Source organism: Haliotis cracherodii, unplaced genomic scaffold (assembly GCF_022045235.1).
Source record: "Haliotis cracherodii isolate W230 unplaced genomic scaffold, xgHalCrac1.p SCAF_20, whole genome shotgun sequence".
Taxonomy (NCBI): Eukaryota; Metazoa; Mollusca; class Gastropoda; order Lepetellida; family Haliotidae; genus Haliotis; species Haliotis cracherodii.
The window spans coordinates 11,653,262-11,678,625 of NW_027266276.1; the positions used below are offsets into that span (position 1 = coordinate 11,653,262).

The 25,364-nt window shown below is 39.5% G+C and overlaps 1 protein-coding gene across 1 annotated transcript in view; it reads left to right on the plus strand.

The window, feature by feature from the left end:
• Positions 1-6,569: 6,569 nt before the first annotated feature.
• Positions 6,570-25,364, plus strand: part of LOC139470496 (partitioning defective 3 homolog) — a 102,616-nt gene continuing 83,821 nt past the window's right edge. The window contains exon 1 of the mRNA XM_071252902.1: positions 6,570-7,269. Within this exon, the coding sequence (XP_071109003.1) occupies positions 7,150-7,269 (120 nt within the window). The 5' untranslated portion in view covers positions 6,570-7,149. The remainder of the gene's footprint in view (positions 7,270-25,364) is intronic.

The window sequence follows — 25,364 nt, forward strand, 5'->3', positions numbered from 1 at the left end:
AAGATAGAAATCCCTATCCTTGACAACAATTGTATCCCTTATCTTGATATAACCTGAATGGCTCCTTAAAACAAATACCTCTTTGGTGGATGAATATTTTATGTATCATCAATCAACTTGTTGAAAGTGAAAGAAGCGCTAGTAAAATGTTGACGATGGTCGTTCAACTGGGACGGACCATTATAATGTGTTAGGTTGTTTTTGTTTGTTGTTAAACGCCGACCTCAGCAATATTCCATCTGCATGGCGGCGGTCTGTAAATAATCGGGTCTGGACCAGACAATCCAGTGATTGACATCATGAGCATCGATCCACGCCGTTGGGGTACGATGACACGCAATCAACCAAGTCACTGAGCCTGACCACGGATTCCTCCGATCTCAGGACTAGCAAAGTTTGCTGTGGGTCAGTTCCAACCCTGGATCTCCACCCGGAGTATACTGCTTTAGGCCGGTGCACCGTCAGAGAGACACAGAACAACACTCCAATCCACACTAAACTGCAACAATCAAATGACACTAGCAACGCTACTAAACCCCCTAAATGACTTACAAACCTTTAAAGCACCATTAATCAAAACAGGCCTACACGGCCGCATCTAAAAAAGTACAACAAACAAGCTGCTAATAAACCCTAAACCTATAAACACAGACTCGATTTAGCCCCCCCCCCCCCCCCCCCCCCCCCTTTGCATGGCACATTTCAAAATTCAAAATTTGTTCTCCAAATTAAGTAAGCGACTCTGAAAGCAAGTAAAAGTAAGTAAGTAAGTAAGTAAGTAAGCTCCGTCAGTACACGTCAAGTGCTTGTGTACCCAACGTTACACCGTGTCTGGTCGTCATGTGACAAATTTAAATTTATTTTAATTATTTTAATAACTTTGAAAGTTCTGCCAGCGGACTGATGGTCCCGCTCCCATAAGAAAGATACGAATTCGTCCATTTCACTTGGGATGGGATAAAATGTAAGCTTACTACCAAAATCCTCCTTTCTCTCATTGTCTCCACATATAGCTCAGACCATTGTCTGTGGTCATCACACATGTATACCCACGTTAAACAACCCTGCGACATCGCACACAAGGAGATCTTGCGAGTGGCTATCTTAGTGCAAAGTTACCAAATATTACGACATTACGTCGACTGTGTTGGTATAGGGGTCCTTGGTCTGTGCGGTTAGCAGATACCGCTCAAGATGATGTAACCACATCGATACGTTTTGCGTGGGAACAGTACACTCTTGAACGACGATCTTCACTGGGGATTAATTTATAAGGGGCAATTATTAATACATACGGTATTAGCTTCCTCTCGATAAATGCCATCCTAGGAAAACGTTTATCTCGATGTAAACCCTGATTATATTCGTATGTATTGTTTTGTAAGCTAAGACTCTCTCTCTCTGGCTAGTAAAACTTCGTGCTGACACCTTCCGTTTTACAAGATCGGTCACTGCTTGCTTCAGGTTTTACGATGTGAACCAAAACCTCGGAGTGTTGTTTTGTCATCAACGTATCCCCTCATCTGTGCATACTTTATGTCATGCACCTGTTCTATATCTGACAGTTGGCAGTACAGTGCAAGCACATGTAATGCATATTTTGATGTCATAATAAAGTGAATGTGTGGATTTTGAATCATTTTTAAATTCTCATGAGATGAATGTTTTCCTCTCTCTCTCTCTCTCTCTCTCTCTCTCTCTCTCTCTCTCTCTCTCTCTCTCTCTCTCTCTCTCTCTCTCTCTCTCTCTCTCTCTCTCTCTCTCATTTGATGCAGCAGGTATGTATCATTTAGCGTCTTCCGTGTAAGTATGTACACATGTTCCAGAGAATTGATTTTCTGCTTACTTTAAAATTAAACCGAATGAGAAATTCCTATTCGGTAATAGTTAATTTTCTCTCACTAGTATATTTCACTGGCCCACCCCACCCCATCCCATCCCACCCCACCTGCATATGATCCACCCATGTACCCTCCCTCCAAACAATCTCCATCCACTCCACTACCCCAACCCACCTCCATCCACCCTACTTCACCCCATCAGGTGGGGTGGATGGAGATTGTATGGCGGTGGGGTGGGGTGGATGGAGATTGTATGGCGGTGGGGTGGGGTGGATGGAGATTGTATGGCAGTGGGGTGGGATGGATGGAGATATAATGAGGTGGGGTGGGGTGGGGTGGAAGGAGATTGTACGGAGGGAAGATGCATGGTGGGATGGAGACTGTACGTAGGGAAGTTGGATGGAGATTATCCGGAGGGAAGCTGCATGGGTGAATGGAGATTATCCGGAGGGAATGTGCATGGGTGGATGTAGATTATCCGGAGGGAAGGTGCAAGGGTGGATGGAGATTATCCGGAGGGAAGGTGCATGGGTGGATGTAGATTATCCGGAGGGAAGGTGTATGGGTGGATGGACATTATCCGGAGGGAAGGTGCATGGACGGATGGAGATTATCCGGAGGGAAGGTGCAAGGGTGGATGGAGATTATCCGGAGGGAAGGTGCAAGGGTGGATGGAGATTATCCGGAGGGAAGGTGCAAGGGTGGATGGAGATTATCCGGAGGGAAGGTGCAAGGGTGGATGGAGATTTTTCGGAGGGAAGGTGCAAGGGTGGATGGAGATTATCCGGAGGGAAGGGTTCATGGGTGGATGGAGATTATCCGGAGGGAAGGTGCATGTGTGGATGGAGATTATCCGGAGGGAAGGTGCAAGGGTGGATGGAGATTGTACGGAGTGAAGGTGCATGGGTGGATGGAGATTATCCGGAGGGAAGGTGCAAGGGTGGATGGAGATTATCCGGAGGGAAGGTGCATTGTTGGATGGAGATTATCCGGAGGGAAGGTGCAAGGGTGGATGAAGATTATCCGGAGGGAAGGTGTATGTCTGGATGGAGATTGTATGGAGGGAGAACTGTAACAGGGTCCATTTGACTTTCATACCGGTCTAACATTTGTTAAGTTGAAAGTCAGTCCTCCAGGACATGTGTGAAAGACATGTGTATCCACAGACGATGGGGAGTATCAGAGCTACGCATGAAAAAATATATTAACGTGTAGTTTGAAAACTACCATCACCGTAATGACTACACAATGCACTATCACAACATATGTTCTGGGATCAAAAATATTACTCGGAACAGCTCTTGCTTATTTCGAGAAAACCAGTGCATCTGTATGTGCATGCAGATTTGTTCGGCTATTTCCGTAATTCAGAACAAGAAATTGTCAGTGTCTGGTTGCGAACGTTTCCCCACAGCTTTACAAGCTAATGCAATGTGTGCATGTACGTATTTAACCAGCGTGTTGGGCATACCCTTGTAATTTAACGCTGAAAATAAATACATATCATGAACACTATACATGTTTGTTGTTTCACAAAATACTTTTAAAATATGAAAAATGTAAACAAGAAAGTCCCCAAGCCCCCACCCTAAACAAATAAATAAATAAATAGTGAGTGAGTGAGTGATCGAGCGAGCGAGTGATCGAGTGATCGAGTGAGTGAGCGAGAGAGTGAGTGAGTCAACCAAGCTCCCTCCCTAAATCAATTAATAAAGTAAATAAACAATATCAACAAACAAACAACACAAAACCTGGAAGTCAACATTCTTTTTTACTCGTTTCTGGATAATGTTTTGGGAGCAGCTTATTTTCGACAACAATATTCCGGTTAAACATATCATATCACACGACCCAGAGTAAAAATAGTGGAACTCTTCATTCAACACCTAACCTCCTAGACTGCATGCTTCTTCTTTCTACCTTAACGAGAATTTGCGCCGGGTGGGGTTGGCAAAGACGTGATATAAATTTCACTTTTCCATGGCTAAAAACTCCGTGTGAACATTATCAAAACGAAAACACGTCACGCCCTCGGCATAATGTCTGTTCGATGCATTGTGCTTCGTAAACATGAGATATTGAAAACAAAATAAGAATCGGTAAACAATACAAACCGTACACAAACACTGTGATTTTTAGTCGCCTATTGTGGATGCAGTATTCGATGGCTTAGATAATTTAACTTTACAGTCTCAGCTAGACTAATATCTAGTCTCTGAAATGAAAATATTTTACAGAAAAAAGAAGAAGTTTTTTCAGCTATCTTAATAAAATAGTATTCACATGAGCCTCTTAATTTTCAGAAAACTGCAGTAATCTAGACTTTCAAAGTATATAGACTTACTTGGGCTCTATTTGATATATTTGTTTCAGGGTCTGTATGACAGACTAAGTCCCATCAAAATGTTCATTATTTAAGTGTTGTTATAGAAGTTGTGGTGTCAAGGAAGTCATATTCCAAAAATCTTTGTTTTTTCAATGCGATATATAGGTACAGGTTCTTGTACTGTTATCAAGCAAGTGTTATCACTGCGCAGCGGCTTGCTGTGAAGCAAACAATAGGTCCCTGTCCCGCCATCAATAAATAAACAGGCTAGGTTCTCTTGGTGATATGCTTGATTAATCTTAAATCAGTTGTTGTCGAAGGATTATCAGAGGATTCCCCAATATCTCATGTTTGTTAGAAATCGCGATTCAAATGAAGATAACAGTTTAATAGCACGTGTCAAGTCTCTGAACCGTGGCAGCCTTTATTTCGGGCCAGTCAATTGTTTCCTGTCTTTGAAGTTTAATTTTGCGGATGAAAAATATGTTACAAAGTTCTGGTTAGTCTCAAAGTATTTTCAACTCTTCGGACTATAAAATTGGGTTCGGAACAACCGGGAATTCGATACACCAAGTTCGACACATGCGGGTTAAAATAGTGACAACTGGAGTAGACCGTTCCAAGTCTAAATCTACACATTATTATAAGTGTCGGTTTTGTAATCGAGACCCTGTCTATGCGTAATGTGGGTAATTATTAACCGTTAGATGGATAGTCATCATAAAAATTCGGAGTTGAATAAGATTCATCTTTTACCGACTTGAATCAAACTTGCTGCGAGTGCCATTTGCCCCTCTGGCCTTGTTACTTTAAACAGAACTTTAAAAATATTACTTTTTCAATAAATGTTATAGCTTTGAAAGTCCAAAAACGAAACTAGGTATATATTTGGCGATATACATGAGTGAGTGAGTGAGGTTTTACGCCGCTTTTAGCAATGTCAGGGCGGGGGGCACCAGAAATTGTCTTCACACATTGTACCCATGTCGGGAATCGAACCCGGGTCTTCGGCATGACGAGCGAACGCTTTAACCACTAAGCTACCCCAACGCCCCAGCGATATACATGTATTCGAAACGTATGGGTAGTACTCTTAGATCTTCAGCCACTTTGATTATTTAGACTGGTTTAACCCTCACAGCCCCCAACTACTAAATATTGAAAACATCAATGCCTTCACATGACTCCACAACAAAGAGTACTGTTCAGTTATATACTATATGAAAAAAAATGTATTAAGACTCTTGTCCCGAAACCACTTTTTAACGTCATTTGAGATTAAAAAGTACAATTATTTTTGGATAGAAATTCAGATAACAATGTACAGACCCGGTACAAACACTCCAGTTCCAACGATGGGCGTGTTCTTTAAGTAAGTTATTTAATTACAAAGATTATCGTCTATTATTCCGAGATATAACAAGATACCACAATCTACAGCTTCACGAGCATTTCCGATTGTATTTTACGGTTCCCGAGAACACTTGAGTGGTTTCCTTTCTGCATTAAGTTCAAGAGAAGCCCATTCTCGACTTCCGTTACTCTTCAATTGACAAAATCAGTTTCACACGCAACGATTCCCATGTGTGTACAGAGTATTGTTGTATATAACAAATAAAAGGTGGAGTTAATGCTCCCATCATGCCGGTTCTGGCAACGTTTCGATAAAATAATATAACAAGTCTACGGATTGACCTAACTGTTTGTAAAGATGTATACCCAATTAACTTAAATAGTGAGTTATTTATTTTCAATACTGCATTGATATATTACGAAATTAAATCCATAGGGACTTAATTTTTCGAAAAATAACTTATATTAAAGAATCATATATTAAGGAGAATTTAATCTAGCATCTATCTTTACTAAAAGAAAACATATACGTTGACTTTAGTAATTGATATATATATATATTCATATATATATATATTCAAATATATATATATATATATATATATATATATATATATATATATATATATATATATATATATATATATATATATATAAATGGCTAAAATAGCATATTCATATATAGCAGACCATTAGATAGATCTATGTATGTTCTCTGTATATAGTAAGTCAAACAATATGATGTTTAGTCGAACTTAAAACACCTCTGAAAGCACGTACTTGATTATTGAGCGGAAAGTGTTCAACATTGAACAAATACAATGTAGCTTTAAAACACGCGTCTTCAATGGCAGATGTATTCAGCCTTAGTCATATATAGATAGTGGGTTTTTTAAATATTCTTCCTCTCTGTTTACAATTGTAACAATTGTTTACCACGCACAGTGACCGCAAAGTGTTATGAAACCGTGAATCATCCATACCTCTGATCCACTTGAATGACCCCGCATCTATACCTGGCCGAGTTTCAAAACGAGGCTCAGGTAAAATGTAATCAAGGCCTATAGAGGAAGTCGCTAGCAATGGGTCATGAAAACACGAAGATTGACACGAAATTGGGGGTGATGTAGGGCACTAAGGGCCTCAATTACGGGATGATCGTGTAATAACAACACCTGTTCTTAATCGACCTCCAACCAGGCGCCGTATAACGAGGATACGGGGGTAAATTCATTCAGAGAACAAAGTGAAAAGGAAGACTGTCAATTCGAGTGGATTCGTCTCCTCTGCATGGGAAATTCTTGATGATTGCAGACTAATTATCGATGTGGGAATGAGGAAGAGCTTCGACTTAGGACCATTACTACAACGGGCCGTGGAGTATGGGGCCATGTGATCCTCACAGAGTGAGAGACGGAGTATCAACTTACAAGCGAACGCTCGGATGAGGTGTTATGAGGAAGAGAGCGACCTGTGGCCGATTCAGAGGACGGCAGTTTAATTTTAAGTTTTCGTGTATTCTTGATATTGTACTGGATTATTTAACTTCATAAATTCGTCGGTAACCTTCTAAATGTTGCACAGATCGAACCATTTTCGCTTGGAAAGTTTTATGTGCAAATTCTGCTCATGAAGGTGACAGTTTGTTTTGAAGAAGTGCGAGTGATCGTACCGTGTGGCGATGGCGAGATCTTGGTTCGAGAACTCATTGATAAAGCGATTACTAGATACAAAAAAGCAACGGGAAAGGTACGTGTATTTTGAAATTTTAATTTTTGAGATTTACCGACACTTTCTGTTCAATTTCAGACAACCAACAACTTTATTTCAGTGTATTTTTAAAGACAGATGGTCGGGTGACGCCATTTTGGACGGTCACAAAATTTGTTTGTTCCGAGGAAGTTGTTGGGTCACTTTTTCAGCGATTATTTAATTTCTATGAGTATGTGGCTGGGTGGAAACATGTTTTCCATGATTCAATGAATATGTTTTCGTAATGCACTATAGTATATTGCGTAATCTCGTCCCAGGTGCGTTTTATTTGATTTGAAAGTTTGCGATCCCTTGTCATTAAACTAATCAAGGGAGGCCACTCTGTTGTATCTGTCAACCTCAGGTGGGTGTGGCAATGTGCCAAGACTCACCTGTTTGTTGATGCTTCGTGGAATAGCTTCAATATATTCCATTTATGCTTAAACTATGTTTACTTATTTGAATTGCATTGTTTCATATGCATGAAATGCATCTAAGCTTTATTGCAATATTTATTCTGTAATTGAAATCCTATATATTTGTACCCTGGCGGTAGCTAGTTGGTCATGTCTGCAAGACCAAATTCCATCGTATTTTGTGTTACTGTGGTTTCTATAAATCGTACATGTGTCAAACAGTAAGCATAATTTTTATACATTACTGTGTTCTCTGTTGACATTCAACAGTAAAGTATATCCAGTAACAAGCAGACAACATACTTGTCATAAGTTGTCATGTCATGTGAGAAATAAAGACTAGGTCTAAAGGTCCTATAGGACATATACTAATTAAATTGCTGAAAGTCTAACTTAACTAATTAGACATTGTTAGTTCTTGTTTATTTAATGATATATTAGATTGTAGATATATGTCTGAAACTCTGCCAATGCAAAATTAAATTTTATCTCACTCACTAGTATATATTAGGAATGCTTCTTCAGTTTGCCTTAGAGAATGTATAATTACAATATAGACCAGCGCTAGAAATTGGCACTAGTCCTGTAGCCCTTGCCAAACTTCCCAATAGTTAAGGTATCATAAGGCCTAGTAGAAATTTGCCTAGTAGGGTTTTGCTAAATGTTATCATTATAAAGACTAGTGGACTAAATATGTTGGTTTCTACCACTGTAGATGAGCCTAGATCATATTTTTTATTCACGTTTTTTCAGTTAATTTTTTAAACAAGGGATAGGTTCAACATTTGGCTATAAGAATTGACCCCTCAAAGACATATGAATTACAGGTCACTGTTTGTGTATGAATCTACTGATCAGCGTCAGAAATTGGCACTAGTCCTGTAGTCCTAGCCAAACTGCCCAATAGTTAAGGTATCGTAAGGACTGGTTGAAATTTGCCATTTTTAAGGGTTTTGCTGTATGTTATCATTATAAGGACAAGTGGACTAAAAGTAAAAATGTTAGTTTCTTCCTCCGCTGATTCTGATTATATGATATCAACATGATCATCCCTGAAAAAAGAAAGATGTTGCAAGTTCTAACCACAAGGCAGGAATTCAGAAAATATTTCAACCATACCAATATTGTCTGAGACCCTATTTACCCAAACAGTCAATATAAATACACCTCCATACTGCTTCATACAAAACAGGTGTTGAAGCCTAGGATCATCTGTCCCCCAGACTAGACCTATTGGGGAAGGGGATCCCATTGTTCTCTCTAGCCCTGCTTCCTCAGGTGGTGTAAGAGCAGGGGGACGTGGACTTTGATGTCTGATAGGCCACAGAGGATCTGGTGTTGATTTATGGAATCAAAGTATTGGCTTATCTCACTCAGGGAATCCATGGCATTGTTCCGGTAGGAGGCATCCCTGCTCACAATGCATGTTATTGTTAGTTTGTGTATATCATGAAGATTGTAGGACTGATAGCCTGGCTGTTTGGTCTTTCTTATTCATCTGTATAGATCACTTGGTTGTATTGGTGGTTTTTATATAGCAGTGGGACGTTACACCGATGCATTGGTAGATCACGATTTTTCACTTCTTGATACAAGTATCGATCACAATCGCACACTTTGTAAAAAGTATCGATTCTTACGTTAAATTTATTCTTTATAAATGTTACACCAAATGCTAAGAGCTAGTAAAAAATATCATTGAAAACATAAATAATGTCGTCCATTGCGCCCTAATTGCGCCATACTTGACACTGCCAACTGTAAATCGTTAGTGTGCCATGTATTTGGCCACCCTGTCTATGAAAAAGATAATAGATGAAAATATTTACCAACTTCTAGACCAATTTGTAAATAATCTTTATAGCATCTTCCCGAGGTAAGGGAGTTAACTGACTATCAGACTATCAGACTATCAGACTATAAAAGTACCAAAAAAGGCTGGAATTATTGAGTTACATTTTGGCTGGACAAACGAGTCTATGCATAGTCCCATAGAAATCACATTATGAAATTAACACCCATTGGTAAACTGCTGTGCAGATTTCGGTCGAATGCTGGATTTGCAAAATCATGAAAATGTGTACCGACAACTTAGTGCCAACAGACATGTTCCAAATCTTTTCATGGTTTTAATCAAGGTGCTCACATGATTTGATCCACTTCGGGAAGTAAGATCAGTTTTATTGCAATATAGATCCTGATTTTCAATCAGATCATCTTCACTGGACGACGTCATTTATTTGAAGCAAATGCAAGTGATGTGAGAGGTTGAATCTGATTGGTCAGTTGAAGGGGCATAAATCATAATAACCACTGATGGCTACGATCGAGCCCAGAAATTCCAGCCTAGTTCGTCAAAAATGGAAATTGGACTTTTTACAGTTTACAGTCAGTTAACTCCCTTGCCTCAGGAAGATGTCTTTATAATCACCCTGTCTGAGGCTGAAGATGTACATAACAGTCCATGTTTTCTGACCCGTGAAGATCCGGATAGAATAGGTCTTTAGCAACCTGTGCTTGTTGTAACAGCCGACTGTGCTTGTTGTAAAAGGCGACCAATGGGATCGGGTGGTCAGGCTTGCTGACTTGGTTGATGCAAGTCATCGATCCAAATTGCATGAATCGATGTTCATGATGTCAATCACTGGATTGTCTGGTCCAGACTCGATTATTTACAGACTGCCGTCATACAGCTGGAATATTGCTGAGTGCAGCGTAAAACAACAAACCAACCATGTTTTCTTGCGTATGTAATTGCCTTGTAAATATTATTGTATTGTTTTTTGTTTCATCGACGACCCGAAAGAAAAAAACCCAGTACTCATTAAACCTATAAGTATTAACCTAACATTTGGGTCATTGGCTAGACTGAAATTTATTAATATCTGTAGCCATTGTAATTAGATGTCAAGAAAATTGTCACCATTAAATTTAAGGAATTTGAATCAAAATAATATCACCTACTGACCCATATCCAAGACATGTTACCATGGTTACCTGCGGTCCATGTTTTCTTTTGTTGTTTGCCCGCATACTATTGTTAATTTAACATTGGAGACCAGACTAGAGGTAAGTTTCTTGTGAATTACTTGTAACAGCATGTATTCATTGAATTGGCTGTTTTTGTATGTTCAAGCAGGCTGAAGGATAGGCTCAAGGATAAAAAGTCAATTAAAAAACATCAGGTCACACAACCTATATGGCTGTCAAAACTTTATGGATCACATTGATTCAAACCTCATACCAATATACAGTACCCTGGTCAGCACACAATATACAGCACAGAACACAACAGAACAATGACCCAATATCCCAGTATCCCCAAGTGTTCCCTGGACAGAATCACATGTATACATACACACCTCGCTATAAGGCTAGGGCCACTTGGACCCCTGATTCCATGTTATAAGAATGCAAGTGCGCCCCTCCCTGACAGGTTGGAATTCCCAGAATTTAATTGGCTGTTATGTGACACCTAGCCTGGAGACTATCTGGGTAATGGCAAGTTCATTGTCTCCACTGACTGGTGAAATTAACAAGGGCAAGTGTCAGTCACTAAGTGAAGCCTCTGTGAATTAACCGAAATGAGCATGCGTTAATTTCAATCTCCAAGGTATTTGTCATTGTCAGTTATCAAAGAAATTTTCTAGATTATTAGATCAATGTGTAAAAATGGTATGAAATTCATTTTCTATTACCCCACATGATTTAAGATAAGGCATTTTCTCATGTATACTATTCAAACAAAATTAGGGACCACCCAAATCAGGTGGACCTTAACTTTGTTTGAGTAGTATAGTTATCGATGGGCCCACTCTAAACTTGTGAATATCCTTGTTAGAATTGGTGTTAAGCAACCCATGCTGACTGTAAGAGGTGACTATGCTTGGCAACTAATGGGATCGGGTGGTTAGGCTCGCTGACTTGGTTGATGCATGTCATCGTATCCCAATTGCATTGATCGATTATCATAATGTCGATCGCTAGATTGGTCCAGACTTAATTATTTACAGACCGCCGTCATATAGCTTGAATATTGCTGAATGCAGCATTAAACAAAAAACAAAAAACACATTGTAATGGTCCGTCCTAGTCACACAGACATTGTCAACATTTAAAAACAAACTCTAAAGCTTATGAGGAGATGAAACTTTAGCATAATAAGAATAACCTTAGCCAAGATAAGTCTCTTTTAGTTGCTGTGTTTATTGTTTACAAAACAGTTACATCTCATTGACAACTATTTTGTGCCTAAATCATAGTCTTGTGTCTTGAGTCATATTTCACTTACTGTCATAACAGTAGTCTTAATTATACTATCATTACCCCACAAATGTCACGTTTATTTCACCACATGCATGCCTCATGATGTATGTTTACCGTAGGTATGATGTCATAAATAATATCAGACGCTACTCCATCGCTGCATGATGGAGTACCGGTAGAAGATTGTCATGGCACGCTCTGACACTGAATGTTGGAAATGACATTTTTACAGCAAAAACACTTAGAGAGATTTTCTCAAATGTCACACAGGAAGACAAATTAAATATTTTACTAGATTGTTGGCATTCTTGAGTGAATCAAGAACAATGACAGGAGAGATGCTTCATGTTTTCTGTTATTGGTGCACTGAGCAGTATTCTAGCTATATGACGGTGGTCTGTGAGTATAATCAAGTCTGGACCAGACAATCCAGTGATTGATGGTATTAGCATCAATCTACATGTTCAACCATTGATGACGAAAAACACTACTTCACTGTATTAAACACAATGTATTAAGAAATATACTCTTTGAAAAATTATCCAGACAAAATGTAAATGTAAATGTCCACTGTCATGAAGATAAATTATTTCAGTACATCCTGTCAAATAATGAAGCAATCAATATCAACTGCATTTGTTTCCATATGTATAATTTCAAACAATAAATACCCCTTCATAATCAACCGTTGACTTTGTATGTATAAAAATATCATCAAATATGTAATATTGATTATTTTGTTTTGGTATGTGTCTACAGGAATGTAAATTATGTATGTCTGTATATATGTATATATGAATCATAATGTCTTGTCTTTTAAAATTGCATCTGTCCCGTAATAGAACGTTTCTGCAATAAATATGATCTTATCTTATCTACATTACTGGAATACGATGACATGTATCGACCACCCTGTGATCCTGACAGTCGCCTCTTATGACCAGCATAGGTTGCTGGGGACCAAATCTAACCCAGAGTCATCAAGGGGTTGTTTATGGTATCGTTAATTGCTTTTATCATTGTAAAACAGGATTATGAACAGCGAATGTGTCCGTAGATAAATTTCAAATACAGAAAAGTTTGTTCCTCTTTCCAGGTCACCATGGTTACAGTATTTCTAAATATGGGATGTTGCTAAAATTATTATTGAGGAAAGAAATTCCAGACAAAAATAAAACTGTTTGTCTCCTAAGTTTCAGAGAAAAAAAATGTTCTTTTGTGTTCTTTTTTATTAAACAATATGCTCTAGGGTTTGTAAGAGAGACATAAAGAGCACTGCAAACTCCAGCCTGTGCCAATGGCTCCTTGCATCATTTAATTAGATTTTAACTTGATATATATGATCCAGTGCCAAGAACTAATGTTGATACCTAACTAATAATGGAGCCCTTTTATTTCGCCCGACTCATAATTTCCCATGAGCCCTGTGTAAATCACAAAAATCTCATGGTTTTTGTTTAAAAACATAAAAAAACAAATAATTGTTCCTAACCACCAAAGCACACCCATAAAACAGTTTGTATGCTGGGCAAGTTCAATAGTGGTGAAAACCCAAAGCAGGATAGTGACTCGATTAAGGGCCAGTTTCTAAGCTTGATTCTTCCAACTTCTAAATGCTTATCAAAGACTTGATTTATCAAATTCCATTCAAGCAGGAAACAATATAATTTTATGATTGCAAGGAAGGTATTTCGAAGACAGTGGTGTGAATTGCTCCTCAGATAGATGTGCAGCCTGTTGTGGATGCCATGACAGTTTTACGACATCTTGATACACTTGTATGTGATGTAATTCAATGTTTAGTGGAGCTCTGTGTATTGAGAACTTTATACTCTCCTATCAGTCTTTTATTGCTGGGGTTACTGACTCTAGATAGCACATTCATGATTCAAACCACAATTTTTGTAAGAATGTTTGTGGTGCTTTGGGAATAGGGGCATGGGTGGTCTTGTCGTGTGAGGCACCACAATTCACTGTGTGTCCCATGGGCACTCCAGAAAGCTATGATCAAAAGTTCGAACCACTGTTTGCCCTGTTAATGTTTCTAGGTTTGTCAGCACCATACCCATCCTCGTGGCCTTCACCAAAATGATGAACGTCTGAGACCTGCATCACTTCGGGCTTTCCTCCCTCATTAAGCTGACACACCATGCTATATATGTCCATAGTGATGTTAAACAAAATTCTTCAAATGTCATGTTATTGGCATGATGACTTTCTGCTGAATCCAAGCGGCAGGGAAATATTTTCTATTCCATTTTTGATTAAAAAATATTGGTCTTAGGCCACTCCTTTAAAAATGAACAGTCCCTTTTACAATGATTCATTGGACATAATATAGTGCTTTCTGAATAGTCAAGTTTCCTTTCACTACAGGGCAGACTGGAGTTTCTATCTGCTGTCGAAACTCAGTGCAGTGTATTCCAAACACCCTGCTTCTTCCAGGCACATCGACTGGTGGCCCAGTCTTCTGAGGCCCCGCTATTCGCTGTGCAGAGTTACGTCCCTTGGGCACGCCAGAAACCTATGATTGTGGGTTCGAATCCCGGTTCGCCCCGATTATGTTTCTGGGTTTGTCAGCACCATACCCGTGCTTGTGGGTTTCACTGAAGTGGTAAACATCTGAGACCTGCATCACCTTGGGCTTTCCTCCCACATATAACTGGAATACTGTTATAAGCGGCGTTAAACCCAACTCACTCACTCTGGGCACATGGTCTAGTAGATAGAGCATCTGCCTGGAGAGCAGGTCAGTGTTTGGATCCCTGGGGATGGCTGATGAAGTCAGAACAGTTTCAGAACACATTTGCATGTGTTCACAGATGTTCTACTTTGTATAATAAATTAGTAATTTTTTTGCAACCAGTGCTATTCAAAGTAAAATTGCTTTCAGATCCCTTGAACAGTAATTTTATTGCGCTTGGGTTGTAAATCAGTTGAATGCTTGATATTGAGCAGGGTTAGGTCACCTGCATGCTAATTAACTAACCCAAGGGAATGTAGGCTGGAGGAATTAAACACATCACCATGCTGTCATGGCTTCAGCTTATGGAGGAAGGGGGTGTGCAATTAGGCAATCTCCTTGAAAAATGATCAATCATTGAACACCTGTGCAGTGTGTTGCTGAAGGCTGTCAATCTGTTGGTGTGATGGATGTCAAGATGTGTTTTCGGGGCACTGTGAGGAAATATTTTATGGTTCATGTCAGTGATTCATATCACAGACCAGTGCTCTGTGCCAAGATTCTGTCTTTGTGAGTGAGTGAGACTTCAATAATATCCCTGCATATCTTAGGGATGTGAAAGGAAAGCACAAAGCCTAAGACCTTTAGCACTTTGATGAAACCCTCGAGCACAATGGTGCTGACAAACCTACAAACATAATCAGAACAAATCTTGGATTAAAACTTATAAGTTTTATTGCACACCTGAGCATATTGATCCAGCTGTTTACAACAAATTGTAACAAAACTCTCCCTTGCCTAAGGAACATTGTAAAGCCTAAATATGTTATCCTAGACTCATACTTAGTCTCTCAAAATGTATGATTTTAATAGAAAAAACCCCCAAAGGAGCCTCAGTGAAATGGAGTAAGCCTATGGAATATTTAGACTTGCTTCATAGGACTATAGCATTGCAGTAAGGGACGGGTGGAAGGGAAAATAATATGGTTCTGAGACTGTAAGACAGACTCATGTTATTCTTAAATGGGGTAGTAAACATTCAGGTTAATTTCTGCCATTGTCGGGCACCACACATCTGTCGGAGGCAAGGGAGTTAACTGACTATAAAAGTCCCCTTTACACCCATGCTGAACTCTAAGGTACGATGCGCCACAAATGGCTATTATGAGTTATGTCCCTTCAATGTGCCTCATTGATCAATCAGATTCCTCCTATCATGTTACTTGCATTTGCTTCAACAAAATGGCAGTGCCCAGTGAAGACGATCTGATCGATAATCAAGATCTATATTGTTAGAAACAGGTACAAATGCTTTGCTAATCTTGCAATTGACAGAAATCTGCACGGCAGTTTACAAACAGGATGTAGATAGTTTGGCAAAGGTGGAAACTAGACATTTAAAGTCAGTGACCTCCCTTGCCTTGGGTCCAAGATGGGCACCACAGTTCCCTGTGCAGAGTTGCATCCCATGGTCAAGCCAGGATCCAGAGATCAAGTCCCTGATTCACGCTGAACCTAATACCTGTCTTTTCACAAAGTTGTTTGTTTGTTGTTTAACGCCACGCTCAGCACAAGACTACCCGACCGCCCCTCTTTGGAGCAAATCAGACAGTCATACTCTTTGACAGTGGTTTGTATAAGGAAGCTCCTGATAGAGCACTTAATACTTCACTGTTTTGAAAATAAAATTGTTGAATGAGTGAGGGTTTAATGTTGACACAGAATGATCAAAGAATTAAGGTGCACACTTTATTACAAAGAGTTGTCTCCCTTTGTTGTCAAGATCGGATGGAGCTGGTTTTAATCCAAGTCTAGGTCTGAACACACTTGCCTGCATAGTGATACTACCCAGCTGCAGGAAAACATCCTAACATGCATGACCTAGAAATCATGGTCAATGTTAAACTGACTTTAGAGAAATGTCTAATATTTCCAGCTGAATTCCTTGCACACAGAGAAATCATCAAGTTGCTATGACATCAACACATATTGGGGATGGGGGATGGGGCCATGGAGTTTTGTTTGAGACAGATATTTATTCAGTCGACTTAGCCTGACCCACCGTTTTTACTCCTGATTTGTTTGTTTGTTTGTTGCTTAACTCCGCACTACGCAATATTCCAGCTATATGACGGCGGCCTGTAAATTATGGACTGGACCAGACAATCCAGTGATTGACATTATGAGCATCGGTCCAGGCAGTTGGGATACGATGACATGCATCAACAAAGTCGGCAAGCCTTACCACCCAATCCCGATAGTCGCCTCTTACAACAAGCATGGGTTGCTGAAGACCTATTCTGACCTGGGTCTTTACGGGTTTACATGGATCTGTAAACATTCAATACCCAGCTTCCCTCGTCCACAGTCTCTATCCTATAGAAACCACAAGACCTGGAGATAAATGGAACCAGCTCCACCATAGCCCTGTAGGTCACATCTGTATGCTGGAGAAATTGATAATGTACAACCACCATGAACCCAAGTGTGTTATGTTAACTAAGACAAATATAGAGCCATTATCTAATCGCTTCAGATGGCATTCTAAGTATTTATCTTTTGTGAGGGGTTTAGGCATTGTCAATAATTGTAGGGCAAATCCTCACAAGAATTTGGCTTGTTTTGAAGTGACAAAGTGGGCCACTCGGGTAAATAGGAATTGCTTTGAGGAGAAAGAGAAACATTTCCCTGATTAGTTAGTGGTTGGTGTGACCTTTACCGTGTCTCCTTGTGTGTGTTTAGAAAACTGCACGGTGTAGTTTTCAAATCATTCCTATTGTTTAATGAGTGCTCAAAATTCCCCTTAACTTTGAAAACTGATTTTATCAACCTTAAGGATTTCCGTTTTTGAATGTAATAAGGATCTGTATTCGCAGTGTGAAGGGTGTCGCAACATTTGGCAATACACTGTCATAAAGGCCATTTTGTGATATTTTCAGGATATGTTGAGTCCACACTTTGGCCCTCATGCTTCAATGTTAACTTTCCTCATGGAAACCTTCCATGTCCAGTTGACTAAGGGGTCGCAATTCGCTGTGCAGAGTTGCGTCCCTTGGGTACACCAGGAACCTATGATTGTGGGTTTGAATCCCAGTTCACCCTGATTAAGTTTCTAGGTTTGTCTTAAAGATTTCAAGTGGTAAACGCCAGAGGCCAGCATCACCTCAGGTTTTCCTCTCACATTATCACGCTGTGATATAACTGGAATACTGTTAAAAGTGGCATTAAACCCAACTCACTCACTCACTTAACTTACTGTTATCCCTGGTAAATACTGTTTAACCCGAATCACTCACTATAATTTGGAAATATCTTTTTGAAAACATGGAACTCTGAGAGCATTGGAAAGCAGTGCTTAAGATTAAAGGAGAAAAGTGTATAAAAATGCCAGAAAAAGGGAAAAAATGAGACAAACACAATAAATTTTGCAACTTATCTGTTTATTGTATTGTATCATGCACCATGCTGTTTATTGCACTTTCCTTTAAATCAAGAGGATGGGTTATGGTCCTATATAAACACTGCACCATATGTTTGTATATGTGGGTGTTATTTGACAACATCAGCACCGTGTGGGTTCCCTCGCCAACATCAATGTTAATGTTTCTGCAGTGTGTATCAGCAAAGTTTCAGTGTTAAGAAATAGGCTTATTATTGACTCACCCCCGATTAAAGTAAGTTGAACTGGTTCCACACCTCCAGAGTATGACCTTCAATGGATGTGATTCCATTATTTGCTACCCCTTGAGATACTCTTATGACTTACGTTTTTTTGGTTTTGATTAACGTGAAGTTATTTTTTTGTGGTCTGATGCCATTTGAGGGTTGAAAATGCAGAGTTATCTCTCCTTTGTCATTTTTGAGAACAGTTTGTTATTTATTACTAGGCGAATGGCCATTTGAAATTATGGGGGCAATCTGTTCTCTAAAATGCTTGTGACCACCTCCGTGGTCTAGTGGTACAGTGTCTGCCCGGAGAGCAGAAGGTCTGGGATCGATCCCAGGTGCATCATACCAAAAGACTTTAAAAGGTGGTACTTGTTGTTACCCTGCTTGGCACTTGGCGTTAAGGCGCTGAAACAAGGACTGGTCGGCCTAGAGTCAGTATACTGTGTCTGAGTGAGGTATTCTTGTTAAACTGTGGTATCTCAGTGGGCTAGCACTATAAAATCGGCATCTGTCCGGACTAGTACAAGCAGCCACACACACACGTACATGCAAGTTGCTATAGAAGTGCAATAATCTTTGATGCAACGTTAAACCCCATTTCACCTCACCTCACCTCACCCAATATGCTTGGGAGAAAACAATTTGTCCTCAGGTTATACCATGTTCGCCCCCAAAAAACTGAATTTGATGATGATGATGATGATGATGATGATCTGAAAATGTTTTTGGGCTGCTCCTTTCAGGAGTAAAAACAGTGGGTCTGTCTAAGTTGACTGAATAAATATCTGTCTCAAACAAAACTTCGTGGCCCCATCCCCCATCCCCCATCCCCCATCCCCAATATGTCTTGATGTCATGGCAACTTGATGATTGCTGAGTGTGCAAGGCTATCAGCTTGAAATAATAGACGTGTCTCAAACATCAGTTTTACATTGACCATGATTTCTAGGTCATGCATGTTAGGATGTTTTCCTGCAGCTGGGCAGTATCACTCTGCAGGTAAGTGTGTTCAGACCTAGACTTGGATTCAAACAAGCTCCATCCGATCCTGACAGCAAAGGGAGATAACTCTTTGTAATAAAGTGTGCACCACAGTTCTTTGATCATTCTGATCCAACATTAAACCATCACTCTATGAACAATTTTATTTTCAAAACAATGAAATATTAAGAGAGCTTCCTTGTACAAACCACATTCAAATAGTCTGTCTGTCTGTCTGATTTGCTCCAAAGTTGAGACCGCACTCTGATGTATTGGGTACAGCTATCTAGCAAAGGGGACATGCTTACCCTCAGCTTCAGGAGATGTATGTGAACTATGTCTTTGTAGGAGATTTAAGAGGAAGCCTGTTTTGTGTTACACAGGGTCAGAGGGGAGGTGGCTAATGTGTTTTGGTTTCCTTTTACCTGTAAGTGGCGGAGGTGAGCGTCCGGACACAAAGACAGGTACATCTACCTTGATGTACAGGATGACGAACCCAGGAAAGTCAGCCATGGCGTCTGTGGCCTACTCAGAGGCCGCAAGTCTGCAGCAAATATCAGTAAAAAATTCCTAAATTAGGATAAGAAGGTCCAATTCCTTGTTTCTTCCTAACTAACGTTATGGCTTTGTGGAGGTGGCTTGTGTTTCACTGATAAAGGGTCAGTAAAGAGCAACAGGTTTTCAAGTTTTACATCATTCAATGTAATGTTAGCATACAATAATAAAACACCTCTTAATTTAAGAAAATTAGAACTTATAAAGATCCCAATTTTAAAGAAAATAAGGATTTGTCCCAATTGCCAAGGGTACTTAGTTTGGAATCTAGATACATCCCTGGTTGTTACAGATAAATACCTGTGAAGATCCGGTAGAATAGGTCTTCTGCAACCCATGCTTGCTGTAACAGGCGACTATGCTTGTCGTAAGATGTGACTAACGGGATCGGGTGGTCAGGCTCGGTGACTTGGTTGATGCATGTCATTGATCCCAATTGTGTGGATCGATGCTCATGATGTCAATCAATGGATTGTCTGGTCCAGACTCGATTATTTACAGACTGCTGTCATATAGCTGGAATACTTCTGAGCGTGGCGTTAAACAACAAACAAACAACAAACAAATAAGGATGGCAGGGAAGTCGACTGTGCTGTACAAGATGAGGAAGGGGATCATCTTCTTGTAGCTTTTCCTCCATCCTGATCTGGACATGATGCAGAAGACAAAGGGATGAGAAAGAGGAAGAAAGTTTGGTTCACGTAGAGGTGAATTAGGGAGTTAATATGTAGCAGACAGTGTCATACTTGGACCAGGAAAATACTGGGTTTGAACATTGACCTGTAATCCTTGGGACCCACCCACTGTGCTAAGTTTGTTTTGTGCACATGGTCCTCTAAGCCACCTTATTGATACGTGACCATTACTCCTATTCTACAACACAGTTTCGAGACTAAGATCACTTTGTTGAACGGGCCCTGTTTCACAAAGAGATCTTAACTCTACGATTATCGTAATACAGTGTTAAGGTATGGGAGTTATGATCACCCCAGCTCTAAGGTTGCTTTGTTGAACAGGCTCTATTTCACATATGGATCGTAACTCTACGATTATCGTAATCCAGTGTTAAGTATGGGAGTTACGATCACCTTGTGCTAAGATTGCTTTGTTGAATAGGCCCTGTTTCACAAAGCAATCTTAACGCTACGATTATCGTAATCCAGTGTTAAGGTATGGGAGTTACGATCACCTTGTGCTAAGATTGCTTTGTTGAATAGGCCCTGTTTCACAAAGCAATCTTAACGCTAGGATTATCGTAATCCAGTGTTAAGGTATGGGTGTTACGATCACCTTGTGCTAAGATTGCTTTGTTGAATAGGCCCTGTTTCACAAAGCATCTTAACGCTACGATTATCGTAATCCAGTGTTAAGGTATGGGAGTTACGATCACCTTGTGCTAAGATTGCTTTGTTGAATAGGCCCTGTTTCACAAAGCATCTTAACGCTACGATTATCGTAATGCAGTGTTAAGGTATGGGAGTTATGATCACCTTGTGCTAAGATTGCTTTGTTGAATAGGCCCTGTTTCACAAAGCATCTTAACGCTACGATTATCGTAATGCAGTGTTAAGGTATGGGAGTTATGATCACCTTGTGCTAAGATTGCTTTGTTGAATAGGCCCTGTTTCACAAAGCAATCTTAACGCTACGATTATCATAATCCAGTGTTAAGGTATGGGAGTTACGATCACCTTGTGCTAAGATTGCTTTGTTGAATAGGTCCAAGGTCATTTACAGCCCACAACAGGTCTGTGTATGGATATGAATGAGTGAAATCATTTTTGGTAGACCAGTTAAAGTAACTAAAGCTGTTAAGGTCTAAAGTCAGGGCAAATCAGGTGCTGTAAATTGACCTCACTTCTCTGCTTCAAACAATCAATTTGACTGCTGTTCTTTCAAGTGGAGCTCTTTTTATCAAATTATTCTATGTACCTGGAGGGACTAGCAGGCACAGCATGGAGGAGCAACTCATCATGTAAATATTTCTGTCTCTGACTTTCATATAACCTATACATATTCAGTGAAATTTGCGCAAAAGTCGAAGTTTTCTTGTCAGGACTGCAAAAAGTTGAAGATTTTCAGATGTCCCTAGATTTAATGATAGCAGCAAATCAGCATATGCAATTATGCATGCACTGGTGGTTTGGTGGAATTTGACTTTGATTGCAAATCTGTGTGCGGGAAAGTTTATGGAAATAGATTTTGATAAATCTGATGCTTCCCTGGGGCTCCATAGGTTGTGAGGATGCCTTGGTTTATTAAAGGAGTTGAATAATGCACTCAATTGCATGTGTTTTGTCGGCGATTTCAGCTCAAGGTCAGAATATAAGTTGTCCCAGTGTCGCGAAGGGTACATGTGGTTTTATACCACATCTTACCGACATGTTTTAATATGACATTGTAAAAGAATTAAAACAAATTCAAAATTGTTAGACAGCTGTTTTATTGAGATCAGAAAAAGCGTGCAGCTTCAAGTTTCAAAACGGGGTATGAGGCATTTATTCAGCATGTCAGAAATTCATGTGCAACCTGTCTTGTTTTTGGCGGGGTGTCAGCAATATTCCAGCTATATGAAAGGGGTCTGTCTATAATCCAGTCAGGACCAGACAATCCAGTGATTGACATCATGAGCATCGATCCACGCAGATCAGATACAATGACGTGCATCAACCAAGTCAGTGAGTCTGGCCACCCGATCCTCTTACAACATGGTTTGCTGAAGATCAATTATATCCCGGATCTTCATGTTTATAAGAGGGAACAATTTCATTCACTCAATAACTCCCGAGTCACTCCTTTTATCTCACAGAAATGGAGCGGAATGATACCTGAATTCAACATTAAGGGGGGACGGGGTCCTTGAAGCTTGCTGGGCGGTGGGGTAGCCTAGTGGTTAAAGCATTCGCTCATCACGCTGAAGACCCGGGTTCTATTCCCCACATGGGTACAATGTGTGAAGCCCGTTTCTGGTGTCCCCGCTGTGATATTACTGGAAAATTGCTGGAATATTGCTAAAACCATACTCACTCACTAACTCACTTGAAGCTTGCTTCTCATGTATTCGGATCTAGGGACTCCGAAATCATGACATAATGACAATAGCCCCTTGACTTTAAGGCTTCATTTTGAACACTATAACAAGTATAAATGCATTAAAAGACAAGGATAACACTACTTCCCTCTCTCTACCTAGTTGATTCTGTTTCTGTGTACAAATGCTTGTCACTTTTCCTGACAATTACACACCCACCATACCTGCTAATTACTGGCTGATTTAGTATTGCTGAGTCCTCGTGGATTTCTGCCAGTGGTCCAACACACAGAGAATGTCATTCATGCTTTCTGTATGCAGGCCTATAAATAACAGCTAATAATGAAGTCTTATCATATTTCATACGTGTACGTCAATTACCCTTAATGGCTTAAAGTACTAAGCTTGCTGGTACATATACATTTTCACGCTCAAACATGTGGCTGTGATAGTGGCATAGTGCGCAATTGACAGTAGTGAGTGAGTGAGTATGGTTTAACGCCGCTTTTAGCAATATTCCAGCAATATCATGGCGGGGGACACCAGAAATGGGCTTCACACATTGTACCCATGTCGGAAATTGAACCCGGGTCTTTGGCGTGTCGAGCGAAAGCTTTAACCACTAGACTACCCGACCGCCCTGCAATTGACAGTAACTTGACACAGTTTGACAAAGTTCACAAATAGCCAGTCCTCAGTGCACTCAGAATTCTTCCCTAATGGTCTTGTCACATTGCGTAAATATTGCAATTTTGTTAAATTAACTTAAATAGAAGTATTCTACCATGTTTATGAATTGTTTAAATTATTATAAATTACATCCATATTTTTTTTTTTTTTTTCAAATACCCTAGTTGTCCAAATATTGTGCAGATCTGTTTGATTGAAAATGTTTTTTCATCTTTTTCTTTGTTTTTTCAATTCCGTGACAAAATAATTAAATATTTTTTTGGCCTATTGCCTCTTGGCATATTGACGAAGAAAATCTGCCAAACAAGAAATTAAATTTGGCCTAGGTAATCATGTTATTGTCTGTTTGAGCTACATCCAAATGGTTTTCTATGTCAGATACACCATCAAATCAAATACGTACACCACATGTTTTATGGCAATGTCTCAATACGTGATCTGGATGATAACGTGTGGGTTATGTTTCCCTCTTCAACAGAAACATGCCCTTACAGCATTGGCAGATTGTCAATACCCCAGGCTGGTTTCCCTATATTTATGACATTTCCCCTAAGACTAATAGTGACTTCACATATGGTGACAGTTTCTCGATACCTAGAACAGGTTCACCTCAAGTACCGCTGTCTATACAGCAACACTTTTAGAGGTTCCACTGGTCAAAGTTCATGTTTGTCAATTTGTCATACCTGAATAGGTAACGAGTGAATACCTATGATCAAGAGAGGGAGGGAGACAAAGTACTTTGATCTGTACTCTAGTTGAAATGAGAGCAGGGCTTGTCCACCAGGACGGCCCTTTGTGTTGTCAGGTTTATGATTCTGTGGTCCAGCACATCAGCTCTTTATGTTCTCAAGTTTGATTCGTGTGTTCCAATTATTATTAATGAACAGGATGACAGTTTCTTGGTGTTGTGGAAATGGGAGAGCTACGAGTTGGATTTGTTGGAAAGAAAATAAATCAATTTTAAGATTGCACTTCTGAAGGTTTTGGGGGCGGTCGGGTAGCCTAGTGGTTAAAGCGTTCACTCATCACGCCAAAGACCTGGGTTCAATTCCCGACATGGGTACAATGTGTGAAGCCCATTTCTGGTGTCCCCTGCTGTGATATATTGCTGTAATATTGCCAAAAGAGGCGTAAAAGCATACTCACTCACTCTGAAGGCATTGTTACATTTTGATAATATGTGTTTTTATGTCTGAAGACATTTGGATTGGAGTACTGTGGTCTGATTTCATGGTCAAAGGTTGAGGGTAATCTGGAATTTGTATGATTGATGTTAGAAATAATTCATTTGTTTTTTAGTATTGTAGATCTTTGTGATTATGATGCTATCTAACCAGACTATGTTGCTATGTAATACCATTGTTCTTTGTGAACCAATTTTCAGTATGACACCTGCATAGACAATATGAAGATAAAACGTTATGAATAAATCATACAAAAAAGTATAGGATTACATGGTTAAAATGGTAGATCTTGGTGTTTATTAGGTTACAAATGAAACTTAAACAAGAATATTGTTCCATAATTCTTTACTCATTGCAAACTGTTATTCATTATCACACCATGAGAGTTTTATATGACTTAATGAGTAATATGTGCATGCTCTTTATTTGGTAATCAATATTCCAGTATATTTTCAATTTAATATTTACTCACATTAAATATGATATATGTTCAGGTAAATTAATAAGATATGTTTTCAGGACAATAGAAGATATTGCATTGAATGAGAGAATCTGATGACAATGGTAATGGCCGGAAGAAATCTGGAATTAGAAAAGTAAATATGAGTAGAAAT